This window comes from Mizuhopecten yessoensis, unplaced genomic scaffold (genome assembly GCF_002113885.1).
Source record: "Mizuhopecten yessoensis strain PY_sf001 unplaced genomic scaffold, ASM211388v2 scaffold8213, whole genome shotgun sequence".
Taxonomy (NCBI): domain Eukaryota; kingdom Metazoa; phylum Mollusca; class Bivalvia; order Pectinida; family Pectinidae; genus Mizuhopecten; species Mizuhopecten yessoensis.
In genome coordinates, this window is record NW_018407435.1 from 1,842,292 (window position 1) to 1,861,735 (window position 19,444).

The 19,444-nt window shown below is 37.7% G+C and overlaps 1 protein-coding gene across 1 annotated transcript in view; it reads left to right on the forward strand.

Moving 5' to 3' along the window:
* Positions 1-17,041, forward strand: part of LOC110455403 (rho-related BTB domain-containing protein 1-like) — a 23,678-nt gene extending 6,637 nt beyond the window's left edge. The window contains exons 2-9 of the mRNA XM_021505517.1: positions 4,974-5,237; positions 6,288-6,391; positions 6,537-6,728; positions 8,538-9,478; positions 9,929-10,047; positions 10,800-11,039; positions 12,881-13,029; positions 13,833-17,041. Of these exons, the coding sequence (XP_021361192.1) occupies positions 5,034-5,237; positions 6,288-6,391; positions 6,537-6,728; positions 8,538-9,478; positions 9,929-10,047; positions 10,800-11,039; positions 12,881-13,029; positions 13,833-14,007 (2,124 nt within the window). The 5' untranslated portion in view covers positions 4,974-5,033 and the 3' untranslated portion in view covers positions 14,008-17,041. The remainder of the gene's footprint in view (positions 1-4,973; positions 5,238-6,287; positions 6,392-6,536; positions 6,729-8,537; positions 9,479-9,928; positions 10,048-10,799; positions 11,040-12,880; positions 13,030-13,832) is intronic.
* The last annotated feature ends 2,403 nt before the right edge of the window (positions 17,042-19,444 follow it).

Below are 19,444 nucleotides of genomic sequence, written 5' to 3' on the forward strand. Positions count from 1 at the left end.
ATCACAGACAGGCAAATGATATAGAGCCGTTTATGGCCAGTTAATCCGCATATGTGACATATTTTTATGCATTTTTGTGATTGTATATAATGTAATTTGATACATATAATTGTATAAAATCAATGTTATACGTATTGGATAAATATTGTAATTTTACAGTCATCTGTATCAGATTTCACTTTTTAATACAAAATTGTATCATAATGTAATACAGAATTACTAGCTTCCCTGTTACGTATATATGTATCCCAAAAAACAGGAGCAATGTATAAGTAAGAATCTTATATCTTAATTAGATTGGCAACATTGAAGACTTGACTTGATTGGTGATCTGGAAAAAAAAAGTGTTTTTCATGAATATTCATAAAAGTTTTACGTAAATAAAAGGATTCTGAATTTGTGTCGATTTCATATGAGATGGAGATTTATGAACTTCTAGACTTTTTTTGCCTCCTAATGTATAGGATATGCACACATTATGTGTACTGACTATTAACGTCCCTCAGGCCGGGCCTTGTTGATTATCTCGCATAAAAATGTGCTAAATTACACGTTTGTTCTCAAACTGGTATGGAATCTCCATTTTAGACCTAGTTACAGAGCTCTATATTTGTGGCACCTGTACGTAAGTAATGAAGTACCTCGTTAGTTTGACGGTACATATATATTGTAGTCAGTCGGTCTGCAGCTGGCTTACAACTCTAATTCATTATAAATTAAAACACTGTACACAAAGTGTTTGTAACAGTATACTGTTGTTAGAATTGAATTCATTTTGCATTGACGTTTTTTTATACAAACTTGTTGTAACAAGTTCTTCATTTTTGAGAGACTTTCTGTATACACTCGGCAGGGCGTTACTTGTCTAGCTAACTTGTTAATTTACATATGATATCATGTTCTGCTGAGCAAGCAATATATTTTGATTTATTCTTTTATTTTAGACAAATATAATTTCAAATCAGGTTCAACAAGTGTATTTGAAAATGATAATCAATTCATTCTTTCTTTAGACAGATTTTTAAATCAGGTTTAATAAGTGTTTTTTAAAATGATTAAAATATATATAAAGGTAAAGTAAGGATCATATGGTAATTCTGACTTCAGATTAAGCTTACCAGTAAATGCTGATTTAGTAAAAATTTATATATTTTTTTTGTTGGCTAGGATTATATGGGTGAGTGAATAACCTCAATCCAAGCATTCAATTCTTCTTCGACCAATTAGACGTCCACCTTTAACTTATATGATATTGTATGTCACTTTTACGTACATTCTGTGTGTATGGGTGACTGTTTATGCGCTGGAGAGTACTTCTGTGTTCTGTTTTGGCTATAGAACTGTGTTTCTGCTTGAAAATCACAGCACAGATAGTGTTATACCTACCCTGACCATATGTTATCCGCCATCCAGGGTTGCCGGAGTTGGCAGTAAGGGTAAATATCTTACTCTAAGATTAACAATGAAAATTTATAGAAATTTTGAAACAATGAAACAACATGCATGCATTAATATGTCAGCGTAGTCTTTACTTTTGTCTTTCGAGTATTTCTTTTTTATGGATATACCCGTCTTCTGAGGGGTTTACAATGGTATCATCTTGTACGTCTGTCAACGACTTTGTCTCTGCGCATGCTCTGTCAATCGACAATTTATTCCTGATCATCTTCCACAAAGTTTTGAGGTGGTTAGTTTTGGTAAGAGGCACAGAATTTAATTTCCGTATTTCTTCAATGCATTATAACCTTGCAGACTTATATTGGTTGATAATGTATACATGTATGGAGTCAGTGTAATGTATCTATGAACGTAACTTATATCACCAGCCGCTTTTAGGTAAACCAGCGGGAACAACTATTCAGAAAAAAATCTATTTAGATAAACTTGTATGCATGGGGGACATGTTCATGGCATGGTTGTTAAGTGTGTTGCCTTAAGCCTATTGACTGCCGATTGCAAGTCACAGGGCAAGAACCAGAGTTATTAACGCAATGGTTCTTTCAGCCATTGTGGAATTGAGAAATTGACTTTCCTCAGGTATCGGGAAGGTAAAGGTATATGTAGTACAATGTACAGGGTACAGTACTATAGTGCACACATGGATGCTTCAGAGACAAAACAGAGATGTGGAGGTACTGAGGTACACAAAACAGAGATGTGGAGGTACTGAGGTACACAATACAGAGATGTGGAGGTACTGAGGGACACAAAACAGAGATGTGGAGGTCCTGAGGTTCACAAAACAGAGATGTGGAGGTACGGAGGTACACAAAACAGAGAGGTTGAGGTACTGAGGTACACAAAAAGGGGATTTGGAGGTACTGAGGTACACAAAAAAGAGATGTGGAGGTACTGAGGTATACAAAAAGGGGATGTGGAGGTACTGAGGAACACAAAACAGAGATGTGGAGGGACTGAGGAACACAAAACAGAGATGTGGAGGAGTACTGAGGAACACAAAACAGAGATGTGGAGGAGTACTGAGGAACACAAAACAGAGATGTGGAGGGACTGAGGTACACAAAACAAAGATGAGGAGGTACTGAGGTACACAAAACATAGATGTGGAGGTATACTGAAGTACATAAAACAGAGATGTGGAGATACTGAGGTACACAAAACAGAGTCTTGGAGGAACTGAGGTACACAAAACAAAGATGAGGAGGTACTGAGGTACACAAAACAAAGATGTGGTGGTACTGAGGTACACAAAACAGAGGTGTGGAGGTACTGAGGTACACAAGACAGAGATGTGGAGGTACTGAGGAACATAAAACAGAGATGTGGAGGTACTGCGGTACACAAAACAGAGATGTGGAGTTACTGAGGTACACAAAACAGAGACGTGGAGGGACTGAGGTACACAAAACAAAGATGAGGAGGTACTGAGGTACACAAAACAGAGGTGTGGAGGTACTGAGGTACACAAGACAGAGATGTGGAGGTACTGAGGCACACAAAACAGAGATGTGGAGGTGCTGAGGTACACAAAACAGAGATGGGGAGGTACTGAGGTACACAAAACATAGATGTGGAGGTACTGAGGTACAAAAAACAGAGATGTGGAGGTACTGCGGTACACAAAACAGAGATGTGGAGGTACTGAGGTACACAAAAAGGGGATGTGGAGGTACTGAGGTACACAAAACAGAGATGTGGAGGTACTGAGGTACTCTAAACAGTTTATCATGTATACTAGCAGTAGTAGCAGAAGGTGTCACTTTGCTTGCCACCAGAATATATATACATATGACAAGATGAAGTTTGGTTTATATGGCAGTATTAAATGTCGTGTTAAAATGTTAAATGGTTAATTAAGTAATTAAAACATAAATTTTCACTTCTCAAACATCTACATGTTAAGGGACAGCATAACAGCTGTTGACCAGCTGTAGCTAAATTAGAACACCCAACTAGAGCTTGGAAGTTCCAAGTTCGAATATAAGTTTGGCCCCATACAATGTAGCATTTTTCCTCCTGGTATATAAGTCTAATGCTTCTGTTTGTTAGTAGGTGTGGCCTGTACTATGTACCAGCCCTTCTATATGAATGGTATATCAGTGTCGGATTTATTGCATTCCCATCACGTTTACAAGTACAGGTCTGTTTATTAGTAAAATTACAGTAATTATAACATGTACGTACCTGAGAGTTACCAGCTACTAGATTATTTGTTTACGTGGTTCCAGCTTGGTATGAAGGTTACAGTGTGCCAGGAGCAATGGGCTGTGAAAATTAATTCCCAGTGTCTGTAAAATATGTTACAAGAATGCACAGTGCACACTTATGATTAATTACAGGCTGCAACCAGATGGTAGCTCTTGACTTTCATTTCACCACTTAACAATTAAAAGTCTCACGAAACATTAGCAGCTTTATCCACAGACATGGTTTATAATATGTATGGTATCAAACAATTTATTTGACATAAAAATTGAGTGATGATTGTGAATTACTCAAACGCACGTTTTCACTGAAAATATCTATATTCCTAATGTATTTTTAGCCTACCTGTCCAAAGTGCAGGTCAATTCATGCACTAGCGCAATGTCCATTGTCTGTGGTCAGATTTTCCTTTGAAAAACTACTATTCCAGAGCAGTTGAGGAGATTTTGGCTAAATTTGATTCGGAACATCCTTGGACAAAGGAGACATTGTTTAAATGATATAAACATCATATAATTAACAAGTGTTTTCTGAGCATGAATACAAAGATGAGTAAGATCATGCTACCATGAGAAGCCTAGGGTTCTGGCCTCACCGCTGGGGACTTAAGTTCCATGGACATATCATGGAAATGATTGAGTTTCAAACCCGTAACCATATACATAATATGTACAGATATATAAATGAATATGGATCTCAACAAAATATGCTTTATGAAACATCTTTGGTCTTTGTTTATAGATGAAAGGACTAAACGGAACCCTGGATCATATGAACAGTGTACATTCCAAGATGTTTATAGAAATGTTTTATGTTGTAGAAATTTTTGATGTTGTACAAAGGCAAAATACAGCTAGGAACAATTCCGAAATGGTTTCTATGTTTACTGTATAGTTAGTATTTTACGCTGGAAATTTAATTTCGCTAATTATTTGCAGTCACCAATTTAAAGATAGCACTTACTAAATACCAAGCGAATATTAATACCACAATATTTTCCCATGAAAACATAGTTATATATACAGAAATAAATCTGTTACCTGTTCACTGCCAAATAATGAAGATAAAACAACAATTCAATGTCATATTTTACTTTATTTTCACAAAACATATGTAAAATAAATCTCATCACCCAAGTGCAAAAGTACACTCCTCTGCCAACGCGATATTTTCACCTGGCCATATTGCACGAAATTTAACCCCTGCAAACTGGTTCTGATCGGGACAACCATGAAAATATAGCCCCACGAAATTTAACAGTATACTGTATCTTAAAATCTCTCATGTTTATATTCATATCTTTACAGATATGCATACAACCCAAGCTGACATTGAAAATCCCTGTCCTGACATTGCCACCTATAGTGATGGTAAACAAGGCGCCGAGCGACATCAGCACCGGGAGCAGTCAGTACGAGTACATCAAGTGTGTAGTCGTCGGCGACTCGGGCGTGGGCAAGACATGCTTGGTGCGGGCCTGGGCCTGCGACACTAAGTACAGATTAGAACAGCTGGTCAAGACCCATGTATCAACGGTTTGGGCTACTGACCACTACAGGAATGACAAGGAGGTCAGTTATTAGCTCACCTGCCCTAAGGGCTAGTGAACTTAATATGCTGTGGTGTGGCGTCTGTCGTCCGTCGTCCGTCAACTTTTCCTTTAAACAACTTCTTTTGAAGAATGGACAGGCCTAAAGTCATGATAATTTGGTGATAGCTTCGTTGGTTAGCGCCCAATAAAGTTTAAGAACAAAAATGACCTTGACCTACTATGAAGGTCACAGGGATCAAAAGTTTCAAATACTTAAAACGACTTCTTCTGTAGAACTGATAGGTATAGAATCTTAATATGTGGCTCGTAGCTTTTTGGTAGAGAGCCCAACAAAGTTTGAGAATGAAAATGACCACAACCTACTTTCAAGGTCACAGGGGTCAAAAGTATCAAATACTCTAAGTGACCTCTTCTGAATAATTTAAAGGCATAGAATTATAATATTTGGCTGGTAACTGTCACAGATGTAGCCTGACAAAGTTTGCTATTGAAAATTACCTCAACCTACTTTCAAGGTCACAGTGTGGTCAAATATGTCAAACACTTAGACCAACTTCTCCTGAGGAACTGAAACGTATAGAATCTTTATATTTTGCTGGTAGCTTTTTTGGATAGTTCCCGACAAAGTTTGAGGATGAAAATGACCTTGACTTACTATCAAGGTCACAGGGGTCAAATATGTCAAACTTATCAAACGACTTTTCCTGAATAATTAGAATGCATAGAATCATATTATTTGGATGGTTGCTTCTTGGAATTGAGCCCAACAATGTTTAAATATCCAGGTGAGCGACACAGGCCCTCTGGGCCTCTTGTTATAAGTGCATCGGTCGGTCAGTATCTAAAGTTTTCAAATTTGATCACTGTATGTTTTCAATTGATCAGTTTATTATACGCTGTTTGTAAAAAAAAAATCATTACATTAATGTTCAAAATCAAGGATAATTAGTTATTATTTTAGTGCCTAAACTGTTTGTGACCTGAAATACTCAAATTTACAATGAACATGTATCATAATGATTTTTCGGATTTTTCGTTCTGTCATTTTATTCCATTGTTTTTTTCGCAGGTTCTTGATAGATCCTGGTGCCATGTAGATGATTGCCGAGTCTCCCTACGATTATGGGATACCTTTGGTTACCATGACAAAGACAGAGGATTTGCCTACAAAGGGTAAACAGTCATAAAAAAAAATGATGAAACTCTGATTGCCTGAAACTTTTTCAACTTCACAATTTCCTGTAGACCATTTTATACTTCAACGAATGTGAAAGTTTTATTTGTAATTTAGCTAGTTGCATGTATTATGTATTTTCAGGGCTGATGTTGTGCTCCTGGTATTCAGTGTTGTAAAGCCAAATTCTCTACGCAATATTCTTTCAAAATGGCAGACAGAAATAAAGAATGAATGTTCCACGACCCCCGTTGTCGTTGCTGGGACTCATGCAGACATGCGCTTCCTGTACAAGGACCAGCATTACCGGGGCATGGAGAAGGGTTTGTTGTACAAGTAAGTTGTCAGTTCATCATCAAACTAGGGAACATTTTCAGCTCTGACCTGATTTGGAAGCAAAGTGGAAATTATGAGTGAAAAAAATTCGAGTTCAATGTAGCCTCATTTTCACATTTTAACTCAATGGAGTTGGAATATTTGATAAGAGGTTGGTTGGTTTACGGATTTAATGCCTACATGACACCACCGATCAGTTTTGTTTCACTGACGGAGGTCGGTGTTCTGTCAGTGTGCGATAAGGGGTACAAACCCATTCTCTTTACAGCATATAGTCCTTCAATCTGATTGGTTGTGTTTGCACTTTAACATTGATATTTAAGTCATTTTCACCGAACAAAGGTTGCAGATGTAAGTAAGTAAGAGGTATTCACCTAGAATTTCTGCCCATTCTTTCACAGTTTGAAGAAATGTCTGCTTAATTTCTTTCGTAAAAGATACGTCAATTTATTATTAGCAGTTCCTGATATTATTTTTAAAAATAGGCTACGCGCTGGTCATACGAGTAATAAACGTGATGTAAAGAGTGACAAAAGCGTTTGAAGGTCCGAATTCTGTGTGGCCAGAGAATATTACTCCACCATGTGCTCTTGTTTGAAATAAACTACACTTCATGTATTACTATCTGCATCAAATAAAGCTTATTTACACCAGGAAGCTGAATGGTACTGTAACTTCCCTGTTGTTTCGTCCAATATCAAAAATCTGTGATGAACAGGAATGTCTGGGTGATGTGTGATTGCATGCTCTGAAACTTCCGTTGATGCATTGAACTTCCCTGTGCAGTAATAACACCGGAATTGTCTAAGTTCAGCCATGTATCCTCTGAAAATGAATATACAGTAGATAGGTCACTCAGATTGTGGATGATACGTTTTTCATCAATCATAGCCTAGTAATAGTAAGCGTTTCCCAAAATGAAATATTCTCCGAATTCCTTATTCTCATAACAGGGTACCATGGGAGGAGCAGAACCTACTTACCCCAACAGTAATTCTGATTTCATTTCCAACTTTTGTAGGGGTTAATGTTTATCCTCTCATGTATACTTGTTACAGTAAAGTGCTTTAATTTCGCTGTGTCAAAATTTTGTGTTTTCATACCTAGAGCAAATTTGCACTACATGATTCCCATGTGTCAGAATTCATACACGACACAGCTGTCACAGACAACTACTGGTGATGTTTTCCTAATTTCATGTGTTTGGTGTTGCCCGTTTGACATCGATTTTAATTAGGTATTTTTTTTACTGCTAAGATGTTAATAGAGCGATAATTCCTTTTAACTCAAACCTAACATGTTACCTGTCCCCCTGACTGCCTGCAGTATTAGCATGCAATTGGGTGAAATGTCTCTATGATTATTGACAGCTTACTTAATTTACTTGATTGAGCCCACTGTGCCTTAGTGAGCTGTTTTCAGCGGTTAAGAGTCGAGACACCAGTCGTTTACACTCTTTGCTTGACAAATTAAAGAAAACAGACGTTTTCTAAATCTCACAAAATAAGGTTACAATTCCTGTTTGTGTTCAAAACCAACTTGGCCTTTATAAATCAATACTAAACTGATGAATCGTATTCCTAACACAAGTATAATACTTGTACGACCCGCGTGTGATAGTCGACCATTGTGAGCATATTCTGTACAGTTGTAAAGATAAACTTGCTACTTTGTAGAACAGTCTTATTGGCATAGACATATACATTAGATTTTTAAATAAGAAGCTGTGTGTTTGTATGAAGAAACATTAAAGAATTTTACACTAAAATGGGAACTGTACGTTACCATGGAAACAATGTGTGTTTTCAGGGCGATAGATAAAGGTGACATCATTACGCCCGACCAAGGACGTGAGGTGGCACGGATGATTGGTGCTCCGTACTACGAGACCAGCATCCTTTTCAACTACGGCATCGAGGATGTCTTCTTCAATGTAGTGAGAGCAGCCATGGTCGAGAGACGTAAAATAAAATTTTGGAACACACAGCTACGACGTATACAGTATCCTCTGATCCAATCACCACTGCAGGTTCCTCAGTCTTCATTTCCAACAGTCACCGTGGCAGCATCAACTTTTGACCTTAACCTTGCACAGTTGTTTAAAGATCAAAATGATGGTGATATCATCTTTAATGTCCGGGGCGTACGTATCCGCGCACACAAGATCTGTTTGGTTATTGCTTCTGAACTTTTCCGTGAAATTCTCTTGATGGACATAAAGGAGCAAGAAGGCGGTAGTGTTCCTCAGACTAATGGAAGGACGGAGAAAAGAACTAACAAAGAGGACGAACAGGTGCTTTTGGATAATGAGGATATTCTAGAAGAATCTCCCATCATTGATGCAAATTCTAATTGTTCGGATGACCGTATGGTACGGCATGGCAGACGAGACATTATCAGCACAAGATATTTGAACCATGCAGCATTTGAAAAAGTTGAAACAGTACGTAGCAAGAACTCAACAGGTGAAGGTGTTCAGCAGACAGTCGTCACGGTTACGCAGGAAATCACGCCCCAGGCATTACAGTGCGTCCTGGAGTACTTGTATACTGGTCGGGTGCGAGAGGAATACAGTCAGTTGTTGGAGGTACAACAAGCTGCCGAGCTTCTCAAGTTGTTCCCTATGCTGGTGGCTCTGTCTAACTTACAAACCCAGGAGACTTACCTCAACCTGGGTCTGGAGAAACGATTCCACACCGACAGAGTGGATAAGCTTCAGGAGTTGATTTTTGAACAGGGGCTCCTAAAGGGTAAGTTGAATTCTCCTTGGGGCTTCTAAAGGGTAAGTTGAATTCTCCTAGGGGCTCCTAAAGGGTAAGTTGAATTTTAATAGGGGCTTCAAAAGGGTAAGTGATATTGTAAAAGTGAGAAAAAAACCTTTCTTATAGGGGCATCTAAAGGAGAACTTACAACTAGAGATTAACAAATTAACTTGCAGTATGTCAAACCATTTTTGAGCAGCCTCTAAATGGTCACATTATTATACTATAGGAGTTTCCAGAGGCTAATACTATTATGATAGGGGCATCTGTTAAGTGTGATAATTTCTTTGATGGTTAGCATATATAGCCAATATCATAAGTAAATAACATGTTCATTAAGAGAAGTAGAGAAAAAATCCAATAATGAATGTCTAGTTGCAATCACAATGTTAAAAGTTGTGCTGATAACAACAGTTCCATTACACCTGTGTTTTGCAGACATCCATTTTGAGGTAGACGATGGAGTGGTAGGTGCCCATAAGCCCCTGCTCATCGCGCGCTGTGAGATGATGTGTGCCATGTTTACTGACAACTTCCTGGAGGCCTCCGCTCATGTGGTTTGTTTTAATTCCTTCCTCCAACCTTCAAAATCCTTAATCTTCACAGCCCTTAACCCTTTACCATAACTTCCAACCAGCCAGGGGCTGTGGTGGCCGAGTGGTTAGGGCATCTGACATTCTGCTACCACTAGCCCTCCACCACTGGGTCGCGGGTTCGAGGCCTAAGTGGGTCAGTTGCCAGGTAATGACCGCAGGTCAGTGGTTTTTACTCCAGGTACTCTGGCTTTCCTCCACCTCCAAAGCCTGGTACCAAATTTGTAAGCCCTCAAATTCTCCAACCCTTAACCCCAAAGTCCATACCACCTAGCATGTAAATCTTAAAATTTTAAAAACACAACTCCTAAACCCTCAAATTCCTGAACCCCATATCTAGCTTCCATATCACCAAATGCAAAGTCACACTTCAAAAACTCAAACTGCCCAACTGCCAAACCCCTGAAATATAAGGATGGACACTCAAGGGTGATTTTGTGGTTCCATTGATTTCTAGATTTTTTCCTATTCAAATGGTTCATATCTTTATACACAAAGCCCACATAGTGTTTGAACAGCTATTGTTTAGCCTAAAATGGTATGCTTATCTCAAAAAGTGAGAAAGTTAAACAAATACGGAATTACATATAAGGGAGGACTACTACTTTTGGGAAACACTATTTAGACTTGAAAATCCTTTCTATTTATAGAGACATTTACACTTGGGGAACACTGTATATCTTTACTTAGACTGGGAATTCCCTGTCAATTTATAGATTCCTTTACCTGATGTGACCTGTGAGGTATTTGGTGTCCTACAAGAGTACCTATACACAGACAAGATACAGAGTCTGGACTCTGTAGACCAGCTGGCTCTCATTGCTGTGGCCAACCGCCTCTGTCTACCCCACCTAATCTCCTTGGTAGAGGACTATGTTGTGACGGAGCTGAGCCGAGCCGCACGATGTGACGAGGACATTTTGGAGGAAGTGCTCATGTTGATAGAGCCATCTCAGGTAATTACATATATAAGGATGAATAGAATCTTCCCCTACCTTGAGGGTGTGACAGAGAAATCTCCAACCCGAGGGATGATTTTCTTGATTGTCTTACCCGAGGCTTTGCCGAGACATTCGAGAATATCATCCCGAGGGAGATTTCTGTCACACCCTCAAGGTAGGGAATGATTGTTTTTCTCTCATCCTGTTTCACTCACAAATCCACTGACAAGTGTGATTGCATGAAATATAAGCGGTAATTGCATGTTTTTCCAGCAAATCTAGAGTTGTCTCCCATGGTCTGCTACTATTGATGTGACGTCATACTATTGTTATGACTTAGATCGCACGAATCTGCAGGAGGCTTTTCCCCCTAGTAGGTGACAAGCTGATCTTTTCCGGATTAAAAGGGAGACACACCTGTGATTCAGGGTGGGAGAAGTCATCAGGAACGATCAAAGCTGAACAACTGCTCATACCCAAAGTTCTTTTAATAACCAGTTATAGTTCTGAGGCCCCTAAAATCGCAGATTTGTTATTTTGATACAATTCATTGGATCTGTTTTACACAGATTTCAGGTCTAGTGGATGTGTCAAATAGTACTATGGTAAGGATAGATGTAGTTTGCAGGATTTGTTTTTCTCAGAAAATTGTTGCAACAAAAATCTCGAAAGTGAAACCTTCATAAAAACCAATGAAATTTAATTTTTGACCATCTGAGCATTAGTCATATTGCTCAATGTTTGATGTTCTATGTTCATTCAAGGTTCATTTAATGTTCATCACCCCTCAGATGACTGGAACCAGTTTACTGTATGTTATAATTTAGTGGAATCTCACGTATGTATGCTGGGTTATGAATAATTGATCGAAGGTGTGTCAACTTCTTCCTTGAAACATCTTCATTAGTAACAAATTAGGCCAGGGTAATAATCTGTTTGCCTGTAGCATGCTAGGTTAAATTGGGCTATCAAGTTTGTTCAAGTGAATGACCTTGACCCAGATGTTTCAGTATTTATTAGCATGTCAATGTTCATTCAAATACAATTTTCTTTTAACTGTTCAGAAATATTAGTACATTGTTGTGTTATCTGAGGGTGATTAAGCTAGATATCGCTGAGCCTTGTGAATAATTTATGAGAGGAAGATGTGAAATTGAATGTAGTAAATGGACAAAATTGTCTAGATATAGCACTTGGAAAAATGGATTGATTAAAGCACTTTGTGTACCTTTGTTAAGCCATTACACAAACCTACCAAAGCTAGCTGTGTTTTATACGACCTTAAAGCTAGAGTGAGGTCCTTGGTGTCTTTACAATTGTGATGTCATAGTCATAACGTTTGATAATGATGACCAATACTGGCTGGATGCTATTTCACTTAAGAGCTCATGGGCCATGTGAACTTATACCATACCACAGTTTAGCATCCCTCATCTCTCCCTCTGTGCAGCAACATTTCCTTTAAAACACTAATGGTTCTGAAAGGCTGAGTGGATTTTAACCAAATTTAATCTGACTATTGTTAGGCCAAGAGGACTCAACATTACATAAACAGAGGGTGTGGCATCTCCTTGGGGCAGAGGAACAGTGCCCAGATAGGGAGATACAAATAAATCTTTCATAGACGCGTTTAGTGCAGGTAATTAAACCATGACAACATCACAACAGTGGTTAACAGTGGTCAACATATCAAGTCTACTGTTTCCTTATAAAATGTTTAAAAATCATTGCCAAATCATTGCTGTACTGGGCAAGTTCCCTTAAGACAGGTATCTAGTTCTGCTTGTTTAACAGTTAAATCAAGAATGATATTGAATGCTTCAATGAATATGATTGGTTACATTTTTTACCGATAGTTCCACAATGCACTCCAGTTAGCTGCCTGGTGTCAGCATTACGTGTGTATCCATTACCGTGAGGCCAGTAAAAGGTTTTGCCGGGAGTTGCGTAGCCTACAGAAGGAGAACTTGGCATTAATAGAGGAGAACCAATGGCCTCCAGTGTGGTGAGTATCTGTAACTTAGGGTCGACAATGGTAAGCCGATTACTTAAATTCCCTCGCAACAAAACAGGGGATATAGGATTCCACCCGTACGTATGTACGTGTGTTACACTCTTTTTCATCACTCTAGCGACTTCATTCCTCAACGGAATTTCATGAAACTTCATACAAGTGTTAAGTATGACAATACCTTGAATAAGTTCTCGTTTCGGGTTTCTATGTTGAAGGTCAAGGTCACTGTTACTTTTTTTTAGAAAAAACTTTGCCATCGCTCTTGCGACTTCATTTCCTCTTACATATGTCACAATGTGTGAATGCGAAGGGATTTGTATCACTTGTGATGCCCTGTTGGTTATAAAATTTAAGAACTGAATAGTTAGATATCTAACTGTCCCATAGGTAGCCCCATGTTTACCTGGGTTAGTATCCATCTATGAGCTATGTTAATGTTGTTTTGCATTTATGCAGTAGGAAAGAGATGCTAGCTGACAGGGAAATGTTAAATCTGGACAGGTTTTAAAAAGGGGCCAAAAGGCAAACTTGTGAAATTCCATTTTTGCAATGACCCAGGCGGGTCTCTCCTTTGTTAATTTGATAAAACTGTATACGGGTACAAACGTCACATATATCTCTGCTAACAAGTTTGACTTATGTCCTACAGATCTGCAAATCAAATTTTGAAAATAAACTTTTGTATATTCATGTGTCATTGGCAGTACAAACTGCCCTGTTTAAAAATTACTCAAGTCTTAAACAGGATATTTCTTTGAAATGGTTGTCGTTTAATAATGGTCTTTATCATACAGGTATGTTAAGGAGAAAGAACGATATGACCAGCTGATGGGACAAAAGACTCCCAGTCTTCACATCCAGCGGAAGGCCCAGTTCTCACGCTGGCAGCAGTGCAAGGGCTCCTGTTTCTGTTTCTGTCGTCGAAGCAGGGTGTTAGTGGAAGAAGATAATTATGACTTCCCAATGTGAAAACTGCTGAAAGGGGAGATAATTCAGGGCTTTCAGTTTACTTTACCCTTAAACCTTATCACTAGTTATTAAAAACACTTGTCACCATCACAAAATGTTTGAATACTCAAATTTATCCACTTCGATGATATTATATTCCGAGGAAATGCAACGAGCCAAACTGAAACCACTGAAAAGTCGGCACTTCTCCAGGTGAGCTGCCTGCATCATTCAAGAGTGTCACTATCATCACTTCTTCGTAGTATGACAAAGCCTGTTCCTCAAAGACATGCTGTTACCTAAGTGAGTTTGATTGTCTCGTTGTTAGAAAATGTCTGTGATAGTGCTATAGGTACCCATCTGTAATAGAAGTGGTCAAATACTAAGGGGGTTCAAACCCTGTAAAGACCTATGTAATTCCAGACACGGAAAAAAAGTCCAGGTGTTATATTTACCTGGTCGATTAACAGAAGAAATCTCCAGAAAATAGAATTATAGCGTGAAACCTAATTCTGCGATATTGTTGCGATGTATGTTAAAGGAGACGTATAAAAGCATGTAATATAAAGTCTTTGATGTGTTTCATGCTGAAGTTGTGATAAAACCTGTCTAGATATACCAGTATCGTCGTCATCAAAATTGTGACCCTTTTTGTGATCTAATCAATTGTTTGCCTCCCCATACTTGATGTCGCCTTTTTTGTATTACCATGACAACAGTTATATCCTCTTGTCTGTCCCCTGTGATATCATCAACACGCACAATTTTCAAGAAACATGTCCCCAAGATCATGAAAATATTAAGGCTTCAGTCCAAATTAGGATGTTGTTTTATTCTTCAATTCCTCGTTAAATTGTCAAGATAAATATTTATTGCATTGACGTTTAAAATTTGAACATAAATCTTTGACTGTTTCATGATCCTGGGGCGAGGTCTTGTTAACTCACTCACCCCTGAAGACACATTTGAACTCTTCCAATTCAAAGGTTGGAATAGTTCATCATGAAACTTCAGGGGTGAATGAGTTAATGATAACTACAAGTAAATTCACATCATAAGTACCAGGTAGATATTTTGTTACTATTAGTTGGATTAATGTAATCAAACTTTCAATCATGTTTGGTTCAGTTTTCATACACGTGAAAATGTTCACCACATAATTTGATAAATCACATGAAGATATGTATGAATATATTTTAAAATGTTATTTGATAAATCATGTTAGCTAATGAATCAAAGGTGGATCTAGGCCCAGTGCCCCATTTAAGATATTTTGGTTGTTTTTGGGAATATGTGCATTTCCCTGTTTGAAAAAATCCTAGATCTGTGCCTGTGAATCATAAAATATCTATAGAGAATTAAGTCATGCTTGCACGACAACTACAGTAAACTTCGTTATACTGCCTACAGTAAACCTTGTTATACTGCCTACAGTAAACCTTGTTATACTACCTACAGTAAACTTTGTTATACTGCCTACAGTAAACCTTGTTATACTGCCTACAGTAAACCTTGTAATACTGCCTACAGCAAACCTTGTTATACTGCCTACAGTAAACCTTGTTATACTGCCTCCCTTTGTCCAGAGAAAAAGGAACCTTGAAATATGTTGGCGAGGTGGCACATGGATTAAAGGGCATTATAACAAGGTTTTACTGTAGTTTTAACATGATAAATTCTAGATATTATATTCGTCCTGTAGAAATATTTATCCACTATATATTTAAAAAAAAAAGAACCTGTGTGGACAACAGATGTCATAATGTATATAAATGTTTGTGATTGCTGGTAGTATAGCTGGTGTGGTCATTATACTCATCTGTGATATTATGTGTAAAATAAGGAGTTTTAGATAGTCGAGTTGTCTCTCATATAACCAACTATTTATTCAATGTTGATTTTAACTCAAGTATAAATCAACCTACTTAAGTAATACTGATAAAAGACGTTGAACAATTCCAACCAGAAAAAGCTGTTAAAATAAAAGCTGTAAGATTATTGATCCTGTATGCATTTCAAACTAGCTTTTGTGTGATATTGGTTTATCTCCGTCAGTCTCAATATACAATAATCTGGGAGAATTGACTTCGCTGATCCCAGTGGGTAGTAATTGAATGAAGGGGAGATAATCCTACATTCGGCAGTGATCAGACTGAAAGGTCTATGAATGTGTACTGATAACAAATGGTCACAGTTAATTTGTTATATTTACCAGTTTTATTATATTCTGTATACTTGGTCGGTTAGTGTACATACATATATATTTTATCATTTTTTTTCCTCGGCTGACATTAGCTTTACAATATATATATAGTATTGTTTTATTGATGTTGTTGCCTTACTAAGTTGTTTTCAAGTCTGTGATCTTGAAATGTTTTAAAGGATATACATCCAAAGTCATACACAAAATGAATGTAATTATTATTATTTTGTGGAAACTGTAAAGGCTGTACCAAGTAGCTAAATATATCAATTATTTATGTTTATGACAGAAAGGTTGAAAAATAACCTATACATTTTTTATTTTATTTTTTTAAATCTTCATACTGACCTGTCTCATGACTATGTTTTGCAGACAAAAGTCTTGGTGATTTAATGACTAAAAGTATAAGTACCTTAACATGATTGTAGGCGTCTAGTCATTTGCTGTTGAATTACATGTACTTTGAAGGAATTCGTTTTAAGTTCAATGGATAAGCGTGAGGAAATCAAGCACTGAACATTTTCCATCTTTCCGTGTATTCAAAGATTTGATATTTTTCTATTTCTTTTTTAATTTTCAAAGTTTACCTACAATGTATGATATGTTCCTATTATGCAATGAGAGGAAAACAAAATACAGATCAGATAATCCGACAAGTCCTTGTTTCAGAGATCAGGAAAAGGTTTCGCAATCTGCACACTATAAATGGTCAGTATAATGAAAGTGCCAAGATAGATTGGTAAAGGTTAATAAGACACAGGGACTGATAGTGCTGAGATAGTAATAAGACACAGGGACTGATAGTGCTGAGATAGAATTAGGACACAGGAACTGATAGTGCTGAGATAGAAATGGGACACGGGGACTGATAGTGCTGAGATAGTAATAAGACAGGGACTGAAAGTGCTGAGATAGTAATAAGACAGGGACTGATGGTGCTGAGATAGAAATAAGACACAGGGACTGATAGAGCTGAGATAGAAATAGGACACAGGAACTGATAGTGCTGAGATAGAAATGGGACACGGGGACTGATAGTGCTGAGATAGTAATAAGGCAGGAACTGATAGTGCTGAGATAGTAATAAGACACAGGGAGTGATAGTGCTGAGATAGAAATAGGACATAGGGACTGATGGTGCTGAGATAGAAATAAGACACAGGGACTGATAGTGCTGAGATAGAAATAGGACACAGGAACTGATAGTGCTGAGATAGAAATAGGACACAGGGACTGATAGTGCTGAGATAGTAAGAAGACAGGGACTGATAGTGCTGAGATAGTAAGAAGACAGGGACTGATAGTGCGGAGATAGTAATAAGACAGGGACTGAAAGTGCTGAGATAGTAATAAGACAGGGACTGATAGTGCGGAGATAGTAATAAGACAGGAACTGATAGTGCTGAGATAGAATTAGGACACAGGAACTGATAGAGCTGAGATAGTAATAAGACACAGGGACTGATAGAGCTGAGATAGTAATAAGACAGGGACTGATGGTGCTGAGATAGAAATAAGACACAGAGACTGATAGTGCTGAGATAGAAATAGGACACAGGAACTGATAGTGCTGAGACAGAAATAGGACACAGGAACTGATAGTGCTGAGATAGTAATAAGACAGGGACTGATAGTGCTGAGATAGTAATAAGACAGGGACTGATAGTGCTGAGATAGAAATAAGACACAGAGACTGATAGTGCTGAGATAGAAATAGGACATAGGGACTGATAGTGCTGAGATAGTAATAAGACACAGGGACTGATAGTGCTGAGATAGTAATAAGACACAGGGACTGATAGTGCTGAGATAGAAATAGGACACAGGGACTGATAGTGCTGAGATAGTAATAAGACACAGGGACTGATAGTGCTGAGACAGAAATAGAACACAGGGACTTATAGTGCTGAGATAGAAATAGGACATCATAGGGACTGATAGTGCTGAGATAGTAATAAGACACAGGGACTGATAGTGCTGAGATAGTAATAAGACACAGGGACTGATAGTGCTGAGATAGAAATAAGACACAGGGACTGATAGTGCTGAGATAGAAATAGGACATAGGGACTGATGGTGCTGAGATAGAAATAGGACGTCATAGGGACTGATAGTGCTGAGATAGAAATAGAACACAGGGACTGATAGTGCTGAGATAGAAATAGAACACAGGGACTGATAGTGCTGAGATAGAAATAGGACACAGGGACTGATAGTGCTGAGATAGAAATAGGACACAGGGACTGATAGTGCTGAGATAGAAATAGGACACAGGGACTGATAGTGCTGAGATAGAAATAGAACACAGGGACTGATAGTGCTGAGATAGAAATAGGACATAGGGATTGATACTCACAGTGCTTTCAACATACCTCTGATGATAAAAGCTCTTTTACTACAAAACTTAAGCATATCAAAGTATTAATATTTCATACTTGTTATTTCAATGTTATCGTGTATAATTACAATTAACAATATCATTTTTGCTTTAAGACGTTGTTTTGTCCAAGGTGCTTCACAACCCTAGATTCCAGTAAGATAAAAAAATCTGATTGGTGACAATCAAATTAGCTGTTATATTTGTTACTGTTTAGAAATATGTACAGTATTAGTGCTTCCTTTTGAGTCAAACTATTTGTTGTCGTAACATTTGCTACTGATCGACCTTGTTAAGTTTTTGAGTAAGAATGAGTATGATAATAGTGCTCGGATAATTTAATAACGGGACAGTTTTTTCTGTCCCTCGATGAAGTCAATTACCAGGGTAGGCACATATATGTTGTTTGGAAACAGTTTTTTAATTTTAAGATATTATATGTGTGTCAGAAATATTGAAATAGGAAGTTTCACTGTCAGTCTGCAGAGAATTTCTTTAAGATATTACTTTTATTAGATTTGCTTATGTTTAAGTTTTTGTGTTTTATTGAGATACCAACAGTTTATTGGTAGTTCAGCTGGCTGAACCCAAATCAAAATGAACGGCACATTAGACTAAGGGGAGACAACTCTACCAGTCTTGGTTTCAATCTAAGAGCTTAGGTCTTTCATCACTATAGTCCAATATTTTGGTTGGATTTTCTTTTTGTACAGGGTATATCCTCTATGGACAAAAGAGTGACATTTTGAAAAAGAAATAAAAAAAAAAAGGAATTAAAGAAAATCAATTTTGTTACCTCAAATATTCTTTCAAAGATGACTTGATCCCTCACCCCCGTTTTTTAATAATTCAATGTTAAACACTTGCATAGACTTTCC